The following is a 22,156-nucleotide window of genomic DNA, read 5'->3' on the forward strand; positions in this document are numbered from 1 at the left end:
ACTCCCCCATTCTTCCTCTCCTTTTGCTGTTCAGGTAGTGAGTGATCTCAGAGGCCACTAGAACATTATCCACGATAGGCCTTCCCTCCACAAACGCAGATTGCTCCTCAGAAATAATTTTGGGCAACACCTTTTTCAAGCGATTTGCTAAAACCTTTGACAAGATTTTATAAATCACATTACATAGAGATATGGGCCTAAAGTCATTCATGGCTATCGGATTATCACATTTTGGAATGAGAACAATGGTAGCAAACCCAAGTTGTCCTCCTCACTCACCATGCTATGCACTGCCTCTATCACCATCTCGTAACAACTCACCTCTTGCTTGAAGAGGTTTATAAAATAGTCTTTTGCCACTTGACAAAGACCCTTTTGATCGTGTCCCCCTCTTCGTTCCTCAGCTTCGATATACTACTTCTTTTTTGTCTCCATGAGGCCATATTGTGAAAAAACTTTGTATTCTGGTCTCCATCTTTTAACCAGTGAGCCTTGGCTCTTTGTTTCCAGTGTTGATCTTCTTGGACAAGAAGCTTGGCAAGTTTGTCCTTCTTCGAATTGAACAAAGCTACAGAATCACCATCATCTAAGTTCATCAACCATTCCAACTCCTTTTTCAACGCCTCCACCTCCCTTCAAGACTCTCCCCTCATCTAAGTTTGTGATGACGTCCCCTCCTTCTTCAATTCTCCAACCCTTCCTCCCCAAGCCAAGCATTTTCGAACCTCCTCATTAATTGCGTGTTGTCAACCACAATCGATTTCTTGTCTGAATCCCCCATCATTGGGGAATTTAATGTCTTGTTCCCGCTGTCAGAATCAATCACCAGACACTGTTCCAGATTTTTCTTCTCTTCTTGACTTTTCTCCACATCAAACACCATGTCCTCCACCAAGGCTTGCCCATTTAGTTGGTCCTCCATAAACACCCCAGTCAATTCCTCGTACTCTTCAGCTTAGATTCCTTTTTACAACCTTCCTACGTACGACTTCTCACAAAGGAGAAAGAAACCTACGACTTCTCACAAAGGAGACAGAAAACTACTTTAAGTTCGTAGGATATTCGCAAGATAGTAGTTTTTAGCATGGGAAGAAATGGGCTAACCAAATAAAAGAAATTCCCAAAATTACTAGTGGCCTAAGAGGAGAAATTGAAAAACTACCTTAATTAGGAGTAGAATATTATATTGCTTCGAAAACAGAGAAAATATTACTTTTCATTGTATTTTATTTTTGAAACGATAAGTATAATATTATATTTAAAATATTTAAATATTAGTCTATTAAATAATTTTTTAACGTAAGATTTGTTATTACCTTTATTTTCAACATTTAAATCTTACAAGTGAACAATGAAATTGAAATTAATTTCATTTATATCCAAAACATTAAATATCATTTTGAACTAATTTCATTTTGACTGAATTGAAATTAGTTTTAAAATTCTAAATTGTAATTCCAATTCTAATTCTATCACTCAAACATGAAATGTTTGGCATCACGAACACGTTTAGATAAATAATTTAATCAAAAGACTTATTTTATATGAACTTATTATTCTAATAATCTCAATTTATTAAAATAAGATATAAAAAAAGAACTTGTATAAAACGTCCCCTGCTAAACAGCCACACAACATAACAGAGCACATTAAGCCCCCAATGTAGACATTGCAACACTAGGCAATAAGGTGAGAATGACAAATGAATCATATTCCTGCAACAATAAACAAGTGAAAGAGGAGCTAGAAAGAGAAACCCATATTTTGTACATAAATACATGTTGAATATTTCCCAAAAGAGAATCAAGTCAATCAACTAGTCAACCTACAACCAAGTTGAGTTTCATGGACTGCCTAAAAATAGCAGTGTCTTACATTAATGTTATGAAAGCAAATAGTTAGATGAACTATGTTTACACATGTAGCAGTCAAGACACGTCAAGAGGGCTTTGATCTCCTATGGGCAGATCCCTTTAAAATGCAAAGTCGCAGCCGTCGACTGAGGGACTCCCACTTTTCAAATCTCTCAGACTTGAGCTTCTTTGAGGATCTTTCAGCTTTCTTCTTCTTCTTCTGATCCTTTCCCTCTTCTTTTGGGTCTGGAGACATTTCTCTCATACTTCCCAGGGGTGTTGCAAATACCTTTAAGAGTATTTCAATATTGTATACACATGAAGCACATAACAACCATGTCAATGTATGAATTAACAAAAAATATTATAGATAAGATCTTGTTTGGATAAACTTTTTCATAAACACTATTAAGTGAAAATTTTTAAGGTAAAGTGAGTTGATCTTCTCTTATTACTAAATCAATTTATACACCTCAGCTTTTTTGGAGAAGTTAAACTGTAGAACTTCTATAAAAGTTAATCAAACATTATGTGCAGCATGGATGAATGTGTGTTGAGAGACCGACCTCAGAATCATTATCATCATCCCTGAAATCTGGATAAGATTCTTCATCGCTGAGTACTAAAGAAGAACATCTGCCCCAGTTTCCTCTAGTTGAGCTACAGTATGAGAAGTAATCTTCAGTCAGGCCATTTTTCTCATCCTGTTGAATCATTAAAAGTCAATTTCAGGACAAAGAAAAAATGAGCCAAGTTCTACACAGGCATTTTAGATCACTAATGCAATAGATAGCAAATAATTACTAGAAAAGAAAGCAATTAATTCCTCTCTATATGAAAATAGTGCAATCTAGATGTGAAAAAGCCCTGAACAATTTCTTAATTTCAGAGATGGTACTTGATAAAATCACCTTCATATCTGCAGGCTCATCATGGCCATGTTCATCATTGCCATGCTTTGGTTCCTCTCTAATCATGGACTCCTGAATTAAAAGCAATTAATGAACTAAACAGAACAAAGGTTTAAAAAAAATTAACTTGGACAGATGGAAAGAGCCATCCTACAGCGGCGGTTACTGGAGCAACTTTTGAAATAAGTTCACTAACTGATGCTTTGATTGAATTTGAAGTGCTAGGAGGAGCAGAAGATGAACTTGCAGCATCAGTAGTTGCAGACTGTAGACTAGAGAGTATCCCATATAATAGGCTCTAGGATGAAAGCAAGAGCGAATTAGTATTTTATTATTCAAATAAAATCCACCTAACAAAACTGAATCAAATGACCATACATATCTACATAATAATATTTTATGTTAATATTTCAAATAAGTGAAATGAAAGTTGACATTTTAAATTTTAGAGATTTCAGGTAGTTAAGACTAGATGATCCTATATCTCCTTTCTTTTGCTTTTTCCATTTTGATGATATGTTACTGCCACTTGAAGCTTGCTGGTGTATCATTGTTTGAGTTCACAAACTGCATTCTGGTCACAATGTATAAATTCAGGTATATTTCTTGATGGCTCAGCTTCTTTGAAGTGCTATTTACCTCATTCACAGTAGAACCAATCTTCAAATCCCCTAAATCAAAATATTTCTCAAGCTTACGAACTCTAGGAATGTGAGGAGGGCGGAGCACATTGTAGAAGAAAATGGAAATTGAATCATAAAAGAACTGTGGTCGAGAGGAGTTGTGATCACCATCAAATTTTATGATATTTTTATCTCCCTACAGATTTAGAGATCAAGTTAGATATTTTGTTTATGTCAAGAGAGAGCAAAACTGCATGTTGCTTTAAGAACATTAGGTTGATGGTTTGAAAGAATACCGCATATGATTCAGAGATGAGATCAGAGTGGTGAGGCTGAATGAATTGGTCATCATTACCATGTCCAAATAAAACAGGAATGAATGTCTTCGGTGCAACCTGTAAGCTTTTAAAGCATTAAGATAGTCACAGAAAGGAAGTAACTATTCTTAACTATTTGTTTACCAGAAAATGAATCATACCAAGAGTATGTTTGAAATAGTTTTTGTGTTCAAAATTTCTTATAGTAAAAATCTTCCTTAGAGAATATACAGAAGTTGTAAATTCTCCCTAAAATTTACATGATAAATTAAGTTAACATTAATAATTCTAGAATTTTAAAAGTGAGAAACATCAAGAAAAACTTCCATCATTCTTTATGGAAAAAAATGTAGAATGAATCCACACCAGCAAACAGTTCAGGTCCATGATATCAAACTTCGCCTTCTTCTCAATAACCCGCCGCATGTATTGTACAGCCATTTTAACCTAATTGTAGACCAGATCAGCAAAATCTCAGACAGTCAGACTTAACCAAAACTAGTAATGTCCAAAATATTACAGTCTAGAAGACAAGTTTAACTGCCATTGATTTTGGATCCACTTTGAATGAAAAATTAAAGGAAAAACCATGAGTCCATAACAAAGGGGCAATAAACATATAGGCAAACTAACCAATGCCATTGCCAACCATGACAAGAATACAGATATTAAAGCTCTGAGATGAAAGACTTTACTACTTCATTGATTAACAATCATCCTATCCCCAGTCCATTCTCCAAATTTCAAAGGAAAATATAAAACCTACAGGTATTTAAAAACCTAATGCACAAATACATACTCAAGACAACTCTAAAATATGGTATTCAGATCACGTGTTACTTCATACCAAAGTCATTTTTCTCAATAATTCTACTAATCGACTTTATTCCTTAATGAATCCAGTGCACCCTCCCACAACCCCCCAGAAAAAGTAAAAAAGAATGTAAGAATATTATTATTATTAATTACTAATTAATTCCGAGAAAATGCTATAGTTAACAAATCCCTAACTTTCATTATTAAAAATTTCAAAATAAAAAAACTACCCTAAAAGTTGAGGAACCATAAATCCTAAAATCTTATGTAAAGAATCTTAATGGAGAATAATCTATTCTGTATTCCTGGGATTCCTTTTCCCATTTTGGTGGGGAAAAAAAATTAAAGAAAGATGCCTACACAAAAACTATGATGCTCTTTGCTCAGTTTGACCGACAAAATAAATCTGTAAATCAGAAGAGGCTCACTGAAGTCCATTGAATGGGGTAAAGAATTTTCAGTGCAGGCAGACAAGGACTTCTCATTCAAACTAAAGAAATATGTCTGCCTGCCAAATTCAAATAGAAATATAGACTTGGTAGAATGGGAATAAAATGGTGCAAAGAGAAATCCTGAGAAAACACTCTTTGACACATTCTTTGGAACATACTCCTTATTGGTTGAAGTTTATTGGATATCACAATGTTGTGGGTCCCACCTCTTATTTAATGAATCTATCTCATGATTTTCTTGTTTTCAATAAATTTTAACTAATAGGAGGGAGTGTTTTAGTCAGAGTGTGTTACTAGCATTCCTCATGGTGCAAAAGCAAAGCCATGTGTCAGATATCTTAGGTAACAGGCAATGAACACATGATAAACTGTTCTTAAATTAAATGAAAAATTACAAACTCTTATTACTTCCTCCAGCAACGCAACTAAACAGAAGACTGGGATGATTAATAGCAATGCATTTGTTAAGTCTTTTACAACCTGAAAATTTTCTGATTGACGACGCACCATATCTGGCAGACATGCACTATAGTCTAAAGGTTCATCACTGAAAATTACGAGGTAACCAAATGAAGATCCTCTGTTTTCTATTTTAGTCCCACATTTACTAGTTATTAAAAAGGGGAAGGTAGAATCTAAAGTATTACATATGCACACACAGAGAGGGAGTGAAGGAAAGAGAGACAGTGTACAGTGAACTTTGGAAGTCGAATTTTATAGACATCAGCAAGCTCCATCATCAGATCATATAAGTTTGAAAAGGCACTATCCAACACCATTCCAGCAATAGAAGGGTCTTCAGCTCCATAAAGAAGGCTACACCGCACCAAAGAAAAGTGAGAAATAAATTACACTAGAGATTCTCATATATGTGACTTACAATAACACATATGGAACAGATGAGAGATATTTTAACACCCAGCATTGAAGTATAAATTAAGAGCCATCTTATTTTGTTAGTGGGGAGAGTCGAACCCACAACCTCTCACCCCCCTCCCTTCTCCCTTCACCACTAAACCAAACTTATAACTCCTAGAATTAACATGTAATAGAAGTATATAGAAAGAATTATTACTAAAACCATTGAAAATCAAACTGGTTGGAAGAAGTAAACCTTGTAACAGCACCCATTGATCGTCCCCAAAGTCCTATACGAGATACTTGTTTGTTGCTTCTTAAATGTGACACCACCATCTTGAGATCATCTTTCTGTCACAGGAAACATTAAACTTGAGAAACATTGCAGGAAAATTACACAAAAAAGCATGCAACTTTATAGATGTGCTGCATCGTTAATTTCATACAGAAACTTTAGTTAGATGCATAAAAGATGCAATTGTGGAAACTGATTAAAGAAATAAATACATGCAAAAAGGGGTAGCTTACTTCATGCCAACCAAGGCTAACATGGTCTCCATCAGACAAGCCTGACCCCGAAAAGTCAAGAGTAAAGACAGTAATATTTGATGGAAGAAGAATAACAGCAGCTTCATTGGCATCTGCCCTACATCCACTGCATCATTGTACATGTACATACATATGAAAAGAGAAGAATGGAATGAGTGTGTCATTCTGAAAAAAAGAAAAGAATGTTCAAAAAGGGTCTTTATGACTGTAAACCGTATAGAATCTCTTGCAGTGATAGCAGTATCCATAAAAATTTGCTTACCTATTTCCGTGGCAATATATAACACAAGGAAGAGAAATATCTTCAGGCAAACGTGAAGGTAGATAATGACTACACTTCAATGCATAGCCTCTGGAATTCTTGAGCTGCAAGGTTAAAAAAAAGGAAGATAATCTATCTAGTTTTCAACAATTTGCAGTAAATTGTAATCATAAAGTAAATTCTAAAAGTGGAGAATAGTAGTTGAATCTAACAAAAGCATGTCCATACTTGCCTCCAAATCCTGCCTTTGGTATGTTCTTCCTGCAAGGGAGAATTCCTTTTCCCATAGGTACTGATCTGGATCATATTCAGCCCTGTATATTTGACAAAGTAGATACACTGAAACTGTAATTCAATTAACTTGAGAAAAGAGAACCACAAGTGGAGCATTGTATGCAAGGGCACTAAGTTGAATACAAGAGGAAAAAAAAATCAGTAATTTAAGTTTATGGTGAAAACTGTCTCATATAGCTTTATCAAAAATGATTGAGGTGTGTTCAGTTGAACAAGATACAGAGCAAATTGCAAAGCTAATTTCAATCAAATGAAAAGAAGGATCACTAACTTAAACACACAAGTCCTCATTGACCATACAACACCAGTCAAAAACTGCTCACTTGTCAAACTTGGAATGCAAATAAACTAATGCTAATAAGCCACCAACCTACAGAAAAATGCAATAATACCTGGGAGGCCGAATAATGAAATTGATGAATTGCTCAATCATCTTGCTTCAATATGTGTATCTCAGAGCAGCTCCACTTCATGAGATTTCGTGCAGGATGGAGGCTCTGAGAAGCTCAAAGTCAATTCACCCCCATCTATCAAAACAGATAAAAACTCCTTGAATTGCACCTTAATCTCAGATGCTCCAAGATAGGAAGAACCTTACTCCTGCATTCAAATGCCAGACATTACTTAATGACAACCATTTCCAACACAAGCTATTAATCCCCTATTCCTGTAAGAAACAAACACCAACCAACCCCTTTTAAGGTGAAATCAAAAGGCAATAAACCAAAACTCAGTACCAAAACTTTTTTCAAATTTACAAAGAAGTTGGTCCCAAGGGAAAATAAATAAATAAAATGAAAGCATTTCCATAATTAAATGCCAATTTCTTTTTACAAAAGCTGTTTCTAGAAAGAAAGAAAAAACCCATAGAAAAGGCACAGTAAGCCAGACATTTTCACCCCCAAACAAAAGCTCTTTTTGAACCCCCACTTTTTTCCACCATCATTGCATCAACTTTATTCAAGGTTAAAAAATTCCAAAACATGAGTTACAGTATACACGTGAGTTCCATGAAATAGTCCCAAACATTGCAACAAAAATGGCAAAAGCTGATAAAACAAGCAAAGAACGTAGGCATAGAGAGGCAATAAAGGGACAAACATTCTGTCAGATCCCACATTCAAAATGCCACATTTACCATGTTCATGAATACCAATGCACATGCCCTCTGAATCAGATTTTAACATCAACAAGGGGAAGCAAAAAACCGGGAAAATAGAAAGAGAAAAACAAAAAGAAACCAACTTTACCAGAATGGAGAAAAGGGTATGAAGGTACGACCCAAAAATCAGAAGCAAAATGCCAATCTGAAGAGTATGCAAAACAGAGAAGGAAATTGAAAATAGATGAAAAAGTGTTGCTGTTGTTTTTGGTTTTTCCTTTGGATTTTACCGAGAGGGAGTAATCATCGGAGATTGGTAATGAAGGAGAAGATCAAAAACAGACACAAAACATCTGAAGCAACCAGCTGGAATTTCCTCCTTAAATTTGCACTTTCTCTCTTTCGTATAATTTTCATGCATCCATAATATGCTGAGGTTGTCTCATTAATTAAACATCAACTAATGAAGTCTTGACAAATTTAGTATATAGTTAGTGGGATACTTTTAAAATTTAAATAAATCTAAACCAACAAAGGTGGTACACTTTAGCATGTATTTAATTACGTGAAGAGCATCTTTGATTAAAAAACTAAATGTTATTAAATGACAGTTAATAACTTCATATGAAAAATTAAATGACAGTTAATAACATCATATAAAAATTAGTTTTTTTTTATACACTAGTAGTATAACCCTTTTGACTATCTAGAAAGGCTATACAAGACCATGGTTAAATAATCAATTAATTAAATACTAATTAGTTTGAGTTAAATAAATTAATAAAGACTATACCTATACATACTTATAAATTAGCATATTAAATTTAAAGATAGAGACTTCTACTTTCTCTATTTTTTAAATTAGATATTTTTTATATTCTCTATTTTAAATATTTGTTTTACATACTATCCTACAATTAGCTAAACAATTTCTCCCAACCATCTCAAACTATCCTTTTAATTGAATTTCAATTAATTCTATAATTTTCAATTTATTCTCTTTTACCTAGTTCTAAATTAAATTTTAATTATTTTAAAAGAAATTGTATATAGTTAAAAAATTGTCTTATATTATAACTTAATTTTATATTGTAAATCTAATATATTAAAAGTATATTTACTATAAATTTTAATTATATAAAAAAATAATTATAATGTGGCTAAAACACTAATATTAAGTTTAAACTTAATTTTTTTCTCACTTTTAGATTGTGACAAGAATCTATATTAATAATCTATTTTCCTTTATAAATCCAAATGTTGAACCACCTTTTTTTTTGGGTGAAAAAATGTTGATACTGTCTTTCTTGTTTGTTTTGTTTAGTCACTATTTTTTTGTCAAATTATTTGTTACTTTAGAATATATATATATATATATATATATATATATATATATATATATATATATATATATGTATATATATAAGAAATAGCTGGGTTGGTTTCTCCTCGCTGAACTTTCAAACTAGGCTCCTTTCACCCGAATTTGTTCTGTCCAGTTTGCTAATGGTATCGTTTGCTTTTTTCCTTTCCTTAAAGAGAGTCCACTTGGAATTTTCATCTGTATGAAGCATAAACCAATGTCATAATCATACATTAGTAACTTAGGCTGTATAGTTGATACAAATTGCCGAGGAACCATCTATGCAAAATTACTGTTGGGGAATCTTGATGGACATATTTAATATTTCCAATTAGGGAGCACATTAGCCCAATTTTGGAAAATTGGATATTCGAGTTAATTTATGGTTAACATTTAACACATTAATAACTGTTTGATTTTGAACATAGATTAATCATTTTACCAAGAACTGATCCTCTATTGAATGATCTTGTCTACGCGGAGAAATATGACCCGGCTAGCATAAATAACGTAATCCAAAGATGCATACGAGTGTATTTATAGAATTTGCTAAGAATATCTCATTTTAAGAATTAACGTAATCCAAAGACAAATTAGATAGTTTTATTTAATTATGCTATATATATATATATATATATATATATATATATATATATATATATATAATTAACAGCAGAATATAACAGTAACCAGTAAAATTGTCCACACAAGTTTCTTAATCTGGGCACGCTATATTTATAACCATATCCTTAAAATTATTTTTTAAAGAAAGCTTAATCAAACATTCCCATAAACTTGATACGCGAAAATGAAGCTATCTGATTACTTTAAGTCTACTCTTCAATTATTTGAAGTGAACTTCACAAGAGGAAATTTGCTCTAGTTAATTTTGCAAACAAAATTCAAATATCTTGCACTTCAATCTGCATTTAAGCCAAGACTTCTTGTCTAGGTTGATGATAATCATTAACCAATACCATTTTGGTATTTCGAAATAGATTTCCAATCTTTATTATCAAGGTAGAAGAGAAGGGGTAAAAGGGAAGTAAAGTAACAGGAAATGCCTCTTTTTTTTGCCACAGCATATGATTTACAGAAGCAATATTTTTTTCCTTTGGAAACCTGTAGTTGTGCATGTATTAACAACCACTGAGCAGCATGAGTTCACTTCAATGAACAAATGCTCAACACCAAGCAGCATATATGAAGCATTGAGATCCTGCACATTATCCACAGCAACGTTTCATCTTGAATCACCATGTAAACAATTCATAGCTGCTAAATTAAACACATCTAACTGAAGCTTTTGCCATCATATTCATCTTTCCTCAAGTATATACTTTCCGAAGTCATCAGCTCTGTAGCCTTAACTGAGGCGTTTTGGGTTCCTTGAATAAGTAATGATGCTTCCAACCTCTTGCATATCTATTTTTAAGTTTACCCAGTACGGAAAATCTCAACTAGCTAGCTACTTGGTTTTATTATACCCTGAAGCTTCCAGCCACCAAATCCTGCAGTGGCAAATGCCTGTAAGGTACCAAGTTAGATATACATCTTTTTGTCACTTCAAAAAATATTTTTACCTTTTGAAAGCTAATATAATAATAAATGAAAACCTTACACTGCTCAGAGATATACAATTAAGTTTTTTTCTTTTTCTTTTTATCCGAGTAAAAATAAACTAAAAGGTCAAATCACACCTATCAAGTTGTGTTTTCTAACCTACACAGCACATTTTGGGTAGTGGGGGAGAGGGGAGGGTTATAATGATGGTACGAACTTTTCAAACCTATACTTCTTGCCACTACTCTAGCATTCAATACTAAAGCTTTGTCGATAATCATATAGAAGGTAAATCCAAGTATACCAAGGATTTAGAATTTAAACTAAAATATAATGTATTATTGACACTTTTTCACATCAATTTTTAAGACAGCAACACAATGTAGGATAGTTTCGTTTTATTTTCCTGTTTAAGACCACAAAATTTAGAAAGTGAGCAGTGCAGTGAACACAATTAGTCTGTCTGAAAACAAAATATGTTCCGTAAAGTCCCATTAGTAACTTTGGTTTTTTGAGGCATTGAGGAAATCCACGGAAGCAATGACCAACTATCCTGAATTTCATATAAGTATAAAAAGAGATAATCATTGATGGATAGCTCCTAATATTTGATGGGAGAAAGTAAACTGACTTGAAAGAAAATACACTACATGCAGTTGGGCAAGGTAATGAAATCAAACCTCATCCCAGGATTTTCCAGCAGACTCAAGCAGTGCAGCATTGCAAGTCTTTAATTCCACAGAGGCCCCAGAAAACATTGATGCTGCTTCTTCCCACCCCCTATTATGTCCCATGCACCTGTATACCACCCAATGATCAAAATATCCATCAGATCATATCTATCTTAGTTCGTAAGTAACAAATTTTGTTTCTTAAAAAGAAAATTGAAAAGATATTATCCAAAAATAATAAAGGGCCCTTAGAGAATCCTTGAAAATGAACTGGATTGCTTCATTAAGCATAGGCTTTATATTACAAGATTGAGATAACAACCACCTAACCACATAGGGTGATCTCCAGGCTACATTCAACCAACAGATGAGTTAAACAATATGAAATTCAATCCCCGTTGTTCAAAAAGTTCAAAACAAATGAATATGGAAAAGGAAAATGTGAAATGTGACTCCACTGACTTTTTTGTAGTTGCCACCCACCAAGTGATTTCTCAATTATAGCAAATTCAATCCGCAAACATATCATCAACTAAAGTATGCTTTTTCCGCATAGGTTGTTTTGTGCTAGCATGATTTTTTTTTTTAAAATACATATTTCAAATGTAGCTTCAATCATCGGCCTCCAACTTCAAATACCGGGAAAAAAATGGTTAGAAACCACCCTAAAAGGCTGGAATTTGTAGATACTCACATTATAGTAAGTATCTCATCCCTTGAATATTTACAAATAATCTTTTGAAGGTGCTCTGCCGTTTGCCCATCCATAGCTGCAATCGAATAGAAACTAGAAACAAAATGAACCTCGGCTTCCACCAGCTCCTGCACTTGCTCCTGCATTATCTTAAGCGTCTCCTTAGTCCGCGCTGCATCACTTCAACACAAGAAGAAATCAATACACAACTCAATAAAAGGCAGATTCATCCCAATGAGCCTCAAATTCAAATGCTTAACATCAAAAACACGAGCCGCGAAATTGCTAACCTGGACAAGATAAGTTCAGGAATCCAACCCAACTGTTGGAGCCTGCGGGAAACTCTCACAGCATCCTCTTTCCCAGACTTGCTCAGTGGCCGGTCATGGTCTGCAAAAAAAAAAAAAATAATAATAATAATAATAATAATAATAATAATAAATAAACATTCAAGAAGCATGACCAAGACATAAATATCATTCACACCGGTAAGGTAACGAAGTTTGAGAGTTTAACCATGGAATTCCAATTTCTTAGGAAAAGTTGGAGAATTAAAAAGTGGAAATTGGGAAAAGGAGTGGGTTACCGCGGAGAGAGCGATTATCCCAGGAACTCTTAGCATGGCGAAGGAGAATGAGGCGGCGCGAGACGGAGACGGAGTCGGAGTCGGAGTCGGAGAGTTGGGCGTCCTGTTTCTGAACGAGCAGAGAGGATTTGGCGCGCAATCGGTTAGGGTTCCGGCGACAAGAGTCGTATGGTGAAAGTGAAACGACGGTGCTGCAGATTACAGAATGCATCTCACACACACCCACATTCATGCTCACACACTCTGTCTTAGCTTCTTAATTCTTCAGCCTTTCGTCTTTGTCCTCCTCTGTTTCCTACGCACACAAACATACATACATACATACATACATACTCTCTTTTTTTTTTTTCTTACGCAGAAAATATCCAATAATTTTGGTAATGACTATTTTTTTTTCTAAAAAATATTGAAATCATAAGGTTTGAGTCGAGTCCAAGTAGCCCGTGTCAAATATTTAGAGAGAACATTTATTCGACTTAAATAAGATGTCAATGATAAAAAAAAATATATGGGATTTATAAATAAAAAAAATACATTTTTTTAAATGCAATGTTCAAAACTCTTTTATGTTTATCACGGCCCGAGAATATCAGGCACGTATTTTGTTTTCTTTAAGGCTTTTTTTGTACAAATTAGTGAATGGTTTTAACTTTTAATACTCTAACTTATTACACAAAATAGATGTTAATCTTGTTTTTGGGAAGGATTTGATTTTATTTCTTTATAAGATTAACTGAAATATGATTGCTTTAACAAAATGGGAATAATCTGAAGTCCTCCTCAATTGTTCTTCATTGAGCCCAGATGGGAAACTACTTGCTGTTGTGGGAGACAACACACAAGGGATACCCCTTGGCCATTTTGAATCACGCACAAATGTGATACTAGAACCCATTCAACCCACCCCCTAAGCAAATTCAATGCTGGTTCGGTGGACAATTTTGCCTCTTGAAGAGGTTTATTTAGGAAACTACAATAACAATCTTAAAGAGAAATTTTTGTTTTTGGTCTTAACCATCTCATTCATGATTTCATGGGAAGAAATGATTAATTTAAAATTCAGTTAAAAAATAATTAAAATTTAATCAATAATTATTTTTGTTAAGAATTAAACTTGAGTCTTGCTTAAACAAAGATAAATTAACAAAAATACTTTTTGAATGGAGAAGGCCTTGATGTATCGTAGAAATGTGTAATCAAAAGGAAGTCAGAAAATTCTTCTCATCCTCTATCTTCTTATTGGTTTTTTCTGTCTTTAGTGAAGTATTTTCCTCCTCTATCAAAGGGGGAATGTCAACTACTAAACCGTTGATATGATTATATAATATTTTTATATTTCATAATTTATATGTTTTAAATAAATCAAATTTCCCTCCATCTACGAGTTTGAATTGCTTAAGTCCCTAGGTAACAATAAAATGTCTCTAAAACATTTGAAAACCTCTCTATAACTTGTGTGGACCTATTTTAAAAGTTAGAGTACGAATAATAAAATATTATTTTAGTCTTGAATAATTTAATAAATCATTGCTTGAATATTGGTTTATTTGTGTTGAGAGGTGAAAAAGTTAGAATACGAATAATAAAATATTATTTTAGTCTTGAATAATTTAATAAAGCATTGCTTGAATATTGGTTTGTTTGTGTTGAGAGGTGAAATCCTTTGTTAGAAACCAAGAGAACACACAGCTTTTGAAAGTACAGTAGTTTATTACTAACATTTTCTTATATAACTTTGTTACAAAAAATCATAACTCGAGCAAAAATTGTTGGATTTTAGTGGAACTAATTTTGTTTAGAAGATAATTGGTTGTAGTAATATACTGGAAAGTTTCCTAGCATTACCTTATCTCCATAATTTTGTGAATTTTTTAAGTTGGTTGCTCTGTTTTTCTTGTTTAATATTCTCAAACCACTTGGAATAACAGCTCGAGTTATCTTTATCGTTATTTATTTAATCATGTTATGTTAGAGGATGGGGAAGAAGCTAATTTCAGTTGGATAATTTTTTTTGGATCTCATACTCACATAAAATAGAAGAATTTTTATTATTTTTTTGGGTAAATATAAGTTCTTATATTTTACTTATACAAAAAATAATTGAACCTTTATTTTTTCTCAAATGATATTTTTTTTTTTAAAAAAAAGAGGACCTATTTTCCTAGAACTCAGCCTCCAATATGTAAAACTATCAAATAAGAATAATAATAGATTTAATGAACATGGGTTTTTGAGCTAAAGAACCCCTAATACAAGTACAAAATATTTTTCAGTAAAAAAAAGTATAAAATATTTCTAATTTTGTGTATGACTAATTTGCATCCAGGATTTTCCATACCTATTATTCTGGGTATGTTTGAAATATTTTAATAGATTTTTTCTATCATTAGTGTGTTGTACACATTCTATCTTATCTTATGTAACTTTTGTTGGATAATGTTTGGATTTATTTTAATGACTTATTATAATTTTATCATTAAAAGAGATCTCAGTCAATGTATTTATAAATTATTTTCTATTTAATTATACAATTGATCTTTCAATTATATTTAAAGACTCAATTTGGTTTCTTAATTGTTAAAAATACAACAATCACCTTTCCATTAATTTTGTGAAGTTGACTAACATTGATCCATTTTCCTTTTCCTTTCCTTTCAATGACCCAACTTCAATGAATTCATACACCACCATCAACCTCCATGAACTTAGCCCAAACAAGCACTACACCCAACCACCATTGCACAACCCACATTGTCACACCACCAACCTCCATCATTGTGCAACCAACCGCCACCATTGTGGATTGTCGTGCCACCACCACGCATTGTCATGCCACCAATTGCCACCGTCGTCTGGATTCAATTGCACAACCAACCTCCACCAAGAACACAGATGTTGCTGCACCACCAAGTTCCACTGCAAACCCGACTCTCAATTTTACTTTATTGAGATTGTCTTTCACGAAATTAATCGAGGGTTTTGTAGATCATTTAACTTCAAACAAAACACATTTTTTTCAATTACGAATTTGAAGGAAATTGCAAAAAAAAAATGATTTTGGGGTGTTTTTCGTGCAGAATTGCTTACTAATGTAAACAAAGAAGCTTTTTTACATTGTTTTCTGTAGTAATTAGTTTAAAAATTTAACTTTTTACATCGATTATAAGCAAGTGATGTAAAATTACCGATTTCAATTTCAAATTAATGAATCCAATAGAAAGAGTATAATTGTTTAATTTTAAATAATTGAAGGGACCAAACTAAACCTTTTAATAATTAAGGGACTAAATTGAATATTAAAATATAATTAAAAAATCAATAGTATAATTAAGCCATTATTTTTTCAACTTTTAAGCAATGTAAGATTGATTGGTTTAACAAAACAAGTCCTTTAGTTGAAGCCAAGAGACAAGAGTGATTCGGGTTCTCTTTCTATTATCAATGTTTCAACCTCAAGTACGTTAATCATTGTTAAGGTCACCTATTTGTCTTTTCTCTATTTTTATTTAGACTTTTTTATGTGATAAAACAAGTTCTTCAATCAAGACTAAAAAATAATATTAACCTAAGCCTTTATTTTAAGAAAATGTTCTAACCTCACATCTATCGATTTCATTAAGATCAATAATATAAGGTATTATTCGCTTAGACTTTTGTTTGGACCTTCTAATTCTATCCTTAAAAAGCATGCTGGTGGGTTAATAAAGAAATGTGTTTATCTATATGTATCATTTTCATTTCTCATTTACTATTTAGATCTTGACTACTTAAATAAGATCTAATAATTATCTTAATAAGAATTAAGAAGCATAAAATTAAATATATAATCTTTATTCTAAATAATACATATGAAATGTTGAAGTAGTAAATGATGGTTTATAAAAAAAAGTAGTAAATAAAGAGAGATAAGCAATATAAATAATTTTAATAAAAAGAAAAGTTAATTACTTTTCTAAATTTCTGTGTTACTAGTATAATATTAAAAAAATTGTTATTAGATTAGAGTAGTATATAGCAAAACTCATCCCTAAGTCAAATATTTTTTCCGAAATTTTGGTGAAGAAAATTATTGGAAATTACAAGGCTGCCATGTTCATGCCTCCTCCTTGATAACAATAGCACCGATTTATTACTACTATTATTTTATTCTTAAATATAGTAAGAAAAAAAGGAAAAAAAAACTTAGGCCCTAATCTGTGTCCGATTTAATCAATCACAGATTCATAGGTGCAGTTATTATTATTAATATTATTATCTATTATCTATATATTTTTGCAAAGCTGCTCCATTTTTATACGAAGATCAGATTCAGGTCTCTATCACCAAGATCCAACAACTTCTCAACCACAACGAGTTGCTATTCCCTTCGATTCACGAACCCAGAAAATTAAAACATTAAAAAAGGTCAGAATTTTTTTAACCCTTTAAGCCCCTTTTTAATTGTTCCTGCAATGAATTGCAATTGCTTCACCCTCGTTTAATTTATTAATTCAATTATCCTTTTTTTCTCCCTTAAAGTTTTTTTTTTTTAATTCTGTTTGTATATAGTTGCTGCTAATTCGTCTCCGGTTAGCTACTTTTAATTTATTGTTTTTGCTTTCCAATTTTTTTTTCTTCTGAGACCATGTTAAACCATTGTTTTGATTTCTGAATCTAGTGGGTATTGAAAAAAGATATATATATATATATATATATATATATATATATATATATATATATATTTTTTTTTTTTTTTTTATTCTGTTATGTAAATACATGTTCCAATTTTCTTTTCTATTGCATGTTCCAATTTATTTCATGGGGTAGTTGAAAATTTCCCCAAATTAATGTTATTTTTCTATCAAGCTTTGCTTATTTTCGCTCAGCTTGTCAATTTAGGTTTAAATGGGAAATTTAAAAATTAAAAAAAATATATATTTGGTTTTAGGGTTTGTTTAAAGTTTTTGGTGCTAAATATCTCTAAGTGGTGTTCTTTGCCCTGTAAAATTGAAACAATAGTATCTGTAGTTTCTAGTGCATAAAGAATTTGGTGTGTTTGAAATTTGTAAAAAGATTATATAAAATTTAAACTTAGTACCTGCAGTGTGTAGGTCATAGAATTTGATGTTCATTTTCTTGCACTCAATTATTATCTTCAACTCAATTTAGCATACTCCCTTTATGAACTAGATATCAAGTATCAAAATCTAAACGGCATCAGCAAACATGTCTCAACACCATGGTGATGAAATGGAGTATGCGGCAGATGATAATGAAATGGCAGAGGTAGAAGAGGATATGTATTTCCGTGGCAGGGCATTTGGTGAATCAGATTCGGATGATGACGACGACTACGAATATGACCCTTTGGTTTGTTTTGACTCATAAGCAAAACCTTGTTTGCTCATTTTAACTGTGAAACCCTATTCAATGTTGTGTGTGTGGCCTAATGTGTCTGTGTGTTATCACACGTGTAGTTGCCGCCTTCTGGTTTTAAGGGCAACTTTAGTTTACATGATTAATGTTTTACTATAATGTGGCCATTAACATGATATTTCCATTTTCTTGGGATGGCTTTGGGTTCCCTGTTGCAGGAAAACCGAATATCAGATACCACTGCTGCTGAAGCTAGGAGGGGGAAGGATATCCAAGGTATACCTTGGGATAGGTTGAGCATTAGTCGTGAGAAATATAGACAAACTAGACTAGAGCAGTACAAAAATTATGAAAACATACCACAATCAGGGGAAATGTCAGAGAAGGTAAATATGTTTTGCTTGGAGTTTGGATGCATTTGATTAGTGATTTTAAAAATATCGTTTCACCCTATACTTTTTCTACTTCTCTTGTCTACAGGAATGCAAAGCAACAGATAAAGGGGGGAAATATTATGATTTCTGGCAAAACACTAGATCTGTGAAGTCAACAATACTTCATTTCCAAGTATGTTGATTAAGTTGATTTAATAATTCTTTGCTTCTAATCACGTGCGGATGTGATAAGATCTGTTTCGTCTACACTCCATGTTATCTTGTCTCTTGTGGAATGACATGTGCCTCCATGTACACCTGTGTGATAGCTGACACTTTGTTTTGCTATATGGGATATATGTTTGTTAGATTAAGCAGTTGTTTAGTAACATTTATGTGAAACCTCTAATTTTTCATTTGCAGTTGAGGAATTTGGTTTGGTCAACATCAAAACATGACGTATATCTTGTTTCAAATTACTCCATTGTTCACTGGTCTTCATTAACTTCTAAGAGATCTGAAATCTTGAATGTATCAGGGCATGTAGCTCCATGTGAGGTAATAATTTTTTCATGGTTATTCTGTTGAAAGCATCACTTGGGAAAAAAGCATCTGAGATTTCAAATGTGTGTTTTGCTAATAGAAACATCCTGGAAGCCTCTTGGAAGGTTTTACTCAGACACAAATTAGTACACTGGCTGTACGAGATAACTTGTTGATTGCTGGAGGGTTTCAAGGAGAACTTATTTGCAAGGTATTTTTTTGTACCTATAAATGATTAGTATTTTATAAATACCATTATTCATCAGATGCACTAAGCCTACAACTCTTCTAGTTTTCCATTTAACATAGTCCTTTAGAATATCATGCACAATTTTTTTTATTATTATTTTTGGCTTTTGTTGCACTAATACACTAACTTGTTATACAATATAGATTTTAACCATGTTTTTGAGATGGTGTCAATTTTATTTATTTATATTATTAATTGAAATATTTCTGCTTAACAAAATTGGAAAAATCTGAAGTCATCCTCAATTTTTCTCCCTTGATCTTGTATATTGATGTGTTTGTCAATATTTTCATGTTGTTTGAATTTCCTGCAGTACTTAGATCGGCCAGGGGTTAGTTTTTGTACCCGAACTACATATGAGGACAATGCAATCACAAATGCTGTGGAGATTTATGAGCACCCAAGGTATTTTTTCTCTTCTTTCTTATTATCCTTTTCCTAGATTTTTTTTTATTCCTAAATTGTTGATATGATGTTAGCAATCACTGTGCACAACCCTCAAATAGGGCTTGTTACTAACTGTTGATTAATCAATCAGTGGAGCTGTTCATTTCATGGCTTCAAACAATGACTCTGGAGTTAGAGACTTTGATATTGAGAGATTTCAGCTTTCAAAGCATTTCTGCTTTCCTTGGCCAGTAAATGTAAGTATTTTCACTTGATTTTCCATGTTTTAAATTAATTATGACATTTTCATTATGGGTATATGTGATTATTGCATCATAGGCCTGGAATTTTGACAAATTAAGAATTGGCATGACTTTGTTGGAAAAAAAAGGCTTGGTTGTTTTTATCACTTTGCTATTGCTAGTCTGCCCGCTTTCTATGCTACTGGCTGAATTTCTTCTTTTGTAAATGAGAGTTTCTGGTTGAACTTTATCTTAATTTCATTATAATTTCAGTCCTATTAGTTTCTAAAAATATATTCTTAATTATCTTGTTGGATGTGCATTGTGGATGCCTGCTGCTAGTGTTGGAAAATATGATTCAATGTCTATTGGTAAATGACATAAAGGATAATATGAATTTGTTCTCTTTCTGTCTGCAGCATACTTCATTGAGCCCTGATGGAAAACTACTTGCTGTTGTTGGAGACAACCCAAAAGGGTTACTGGTGGATTCTCAAACAGGAAAGGTGGGCTGCTACTGTTTGTCTATATTATAGGTTCCTGGCTATATATTTCTCAAAGGACTCTTGAATGGGATGAGAGTGGGGGGTGGATGTGCCAAGTGTGAAAAGTTGTGAATATCTAATTTTAATTTTGGTTGTCTTTGTAGACTATCACACCTTTACGTGGACACTTGGATTTCTCATTTGCTTCTGCATGGCATCCTGATGGCCGCATATTTGCTACTGGGAACCAAGACAAAACATGTCGTGTTTGGGATGTTCGGAACTTGTCAAAATCCGTTGCTGTTCTTAAAGGCAACCTTGGAGCTATACGTTCAATACGTTTCACATCTGATGGACAGTTCATGGCGATGGCTGAGCCAGCTGACTTTGTGCATGTCTATGACACAAAGCATGGGTTTGAGAAGGAGCAAGAGATCGATTTTTTTGGGGAGATCTCTGGTGTATCCTTCAGCCCTGACACAGAATCACTCTTTATTGGTGTTTGGGATCGCACCTATGGAAGCCTTCTACAGTTCAATCGACGCAGAAATTACATGTACCTTGACTGCTTGTAAATTTGTAACCTTACACCTTGTAAGTACCTACAGCTCATGTTGTGTTGTCTATTGTTTAGGTATTCGAGTATGGTGGTACATCATAGCAAAACCAGAAAAACCGGTAGATTGTCTCATCATACATTGTAGAGCATGGCTTGAGGATGCTACAGTTGTTTGATGTACACCTTCATGCTAAATAACATTGACTGTCAATGTCTGTTTTAATCTTTCCGATGGTAATAAAATGAAGGAAGTTTGTACAGAGGTCTATAATGCAATGTTTTACCCTCATTTTTTAATGCATTTGTTTGTCACACTCTCATCTACCTTTTAGTATCTTGTGCTGTATATTGAAGAATGCAACGGAGAGTGAGGGATCTTTCGTATGCTTACTTTTATTACTTATTACCTCTTTTTATAGGTTAAAGGGGAAGGTTAGGACTCGGGATAGATAGACTATCGAATCCTTTACAAGTGGAGTGCATCTGTGCTTTTACCTTATATGAATTAAATTGGGATATAGACATGGAAAGTAATTTCAAGGCAACACCAGAGGCATGATTTGAGTTTGATAACATGGACTAGGTGTTAGGGTGTGTTTGTATAAAAGCCACGTTCAAAATAACATTTATTTCAATGAAACAAAATACTTGCTTCAGTTTTCTACATTTGAAAGTGTGATCATCCGTTTGACAAGCTTCAAATTGGAATCCAAAGACAGACTTAGTGGTTGAAATCAACTAAGAGTAATAGGGAAAAATACACCCCATTTAGATTTGCGTGAAACGTGCTAAATCAATATATAGAAGCAGAATATGGCTAGAAAAAAAAAACGTAGACCTAAATTCCTTTTTGACCCTTTGCAATTGCAAATATGACTTTCTGTTTTAATTTATGAAAAAAAAACGTAGACCTAAATTCCTTTTTTTATTAATTTATGATTCCTATAATGTTCAAGCCTTTTTGTTTTTATCCCTTCGTAACAAAAATGTTTATGTGATTTCATCTGTTGCTGCCACGTAAAAAATTTTGTAACATGATGTTGTGAT

The 22,156-nt window shown here is 32.9% G+C and overlaps 3 protein-coding genes across 8 annotated transcripts; 1 reads left to right on the top strand and 2 right to left on the bottom strand.

Annotated features, from left to right (window-relative positions):
* Nucleotides 1–1,744: 1,744 nt before the first annotated feature.
* On the bottom strand, nt 1,745–8,486 carry LOC100787162 (uncharacterized). 5 transcript variants are annotated; one of them, XM_041005307.1, is made up of 14 exons: nt 8,186–8,486; nt 7,328–7,535; nt 6,870–6,955; nt 6,642–6,745; nt 6,359–6,485; nt 6,087–6,181; nt 5,665–5,788; nt 4,071–4,151; nt 3,684–3,782; nt 3,404–3,583; nt 2,919–3,062; nt 2,765–2,836; nt 2,420–2,557; nt 1,745–2,142 (listed from the first exon to the last, which is right to left on the bottom strand). In XM_041005307.1, the coding sequence occupies exons 3-14, from the start codon at nt 6,945–6,947 to the stop codon at nt 1,939–1,941; spliced, it is 1,446 nt and encodes a 481-aa protein (XP_040861241.1). In that variant the 5' UTR covers nt 6,948–6,955; nt 7,328–7,535; nt 8,186–8,486; the 3' UTR covers nt 1,745–1,938. The 5 variants fall into 5 exon arrangements, with proteins under 5 accessions (XP_040861241.1, XP_003535011.1, XP_040861238.1 ...); XM_003534963.5 differs by having other exon boundaries at nt 6,874–6,955; nt 8,186–8,485; XM_041005304.1 differs by having other exon boundaries at nt 6,874–6,955; nt 8,328–8,468.
* Nucleotides 8,487–10,379: 1,893 nt separating this feature from the next.
* LOC100789290 (uncharacterized protein At3g52155, chloroplastic) lies at nt 10,380–13,357 on the bottom strand. The gene is made up of 5 exons (XM_003534966.5): nt 12,915–13,357; nt 12,619–12,718; nt 12,329–12,508; nt 11,644–11,761; nt 10,380–10,927 (listed from the first exon to the last, which is right to left on the bottom strand). The coding sequence occupies exons 1-5, from the start codon at nt 13,144–13,146 to the stop codon at nt 10,865–10,867; spliced, it is 693 nt and encodes a 230-aa protein (XP_003535014.1). The 5' UTR covers nt 13,147–13,357; the 3' UTR covers nt 10,380–10,864.
* A 3,710-nt stretch (nt 13,358–17,067) lies between these two features.
* On the top strand, nt 17,068–21,369 carry LOC100791929 (uncharacterized WD repeat-containing protein C2A9.03). 2 transcript variants are annotated; one of them, XM_003534968.5, is made up of 11 exons: nt 17,068–17,318; nt 18,084–18,263; nt 18,488–18,655; nt 18,750–18,836; nt 19,067–19,201; nt 19,287–19,397; nt 19,750–19,841; nt 19,975–20,080; nt 20,485–20,571; nt 20,715–21,106; nt 21,185–21,369. In XM_003534968.5, the coding sequence occupies exons 2-11, from the start codon at nt 18,120–18,122 to the stop codon at nt 21,252–21,254; spliced, it is 1,392 nt and encodes a 463-aa protein (XP_003535016.1). In that variant the 5' UTR covers nt 17,068–17,318; nt 18,084–18,119; the 3' UTR covers nt 21,255–21,369. The 2 variants fall into 2 exon arrangements, with proteins under 2 accessions (XP_003535016.1, XP_006586807.1); XM_006586744.4 differs by having other exon boundaries at nt 17,070–17,318; nt 20,715–21,369.
* Nucleotides 21,370–22,156: the final 787 nt, after the last annotated feature.

The sequence above is a fragment of the Glycine max genome, chromosome 9 (assembly GCF_000004515.6).
Source record: "Glycine max cultivar Williams 82 chromosome 9, Glycine_max_v4.0, whole genome shotgun sequence".
In the NCBI taxonomy this organism is placed as follows: Eukaryota; Viridiplantae; Streptophyta; class Magnoliopsida; order Fabales; family Fabaceae; genus Glycine; species Glycine max.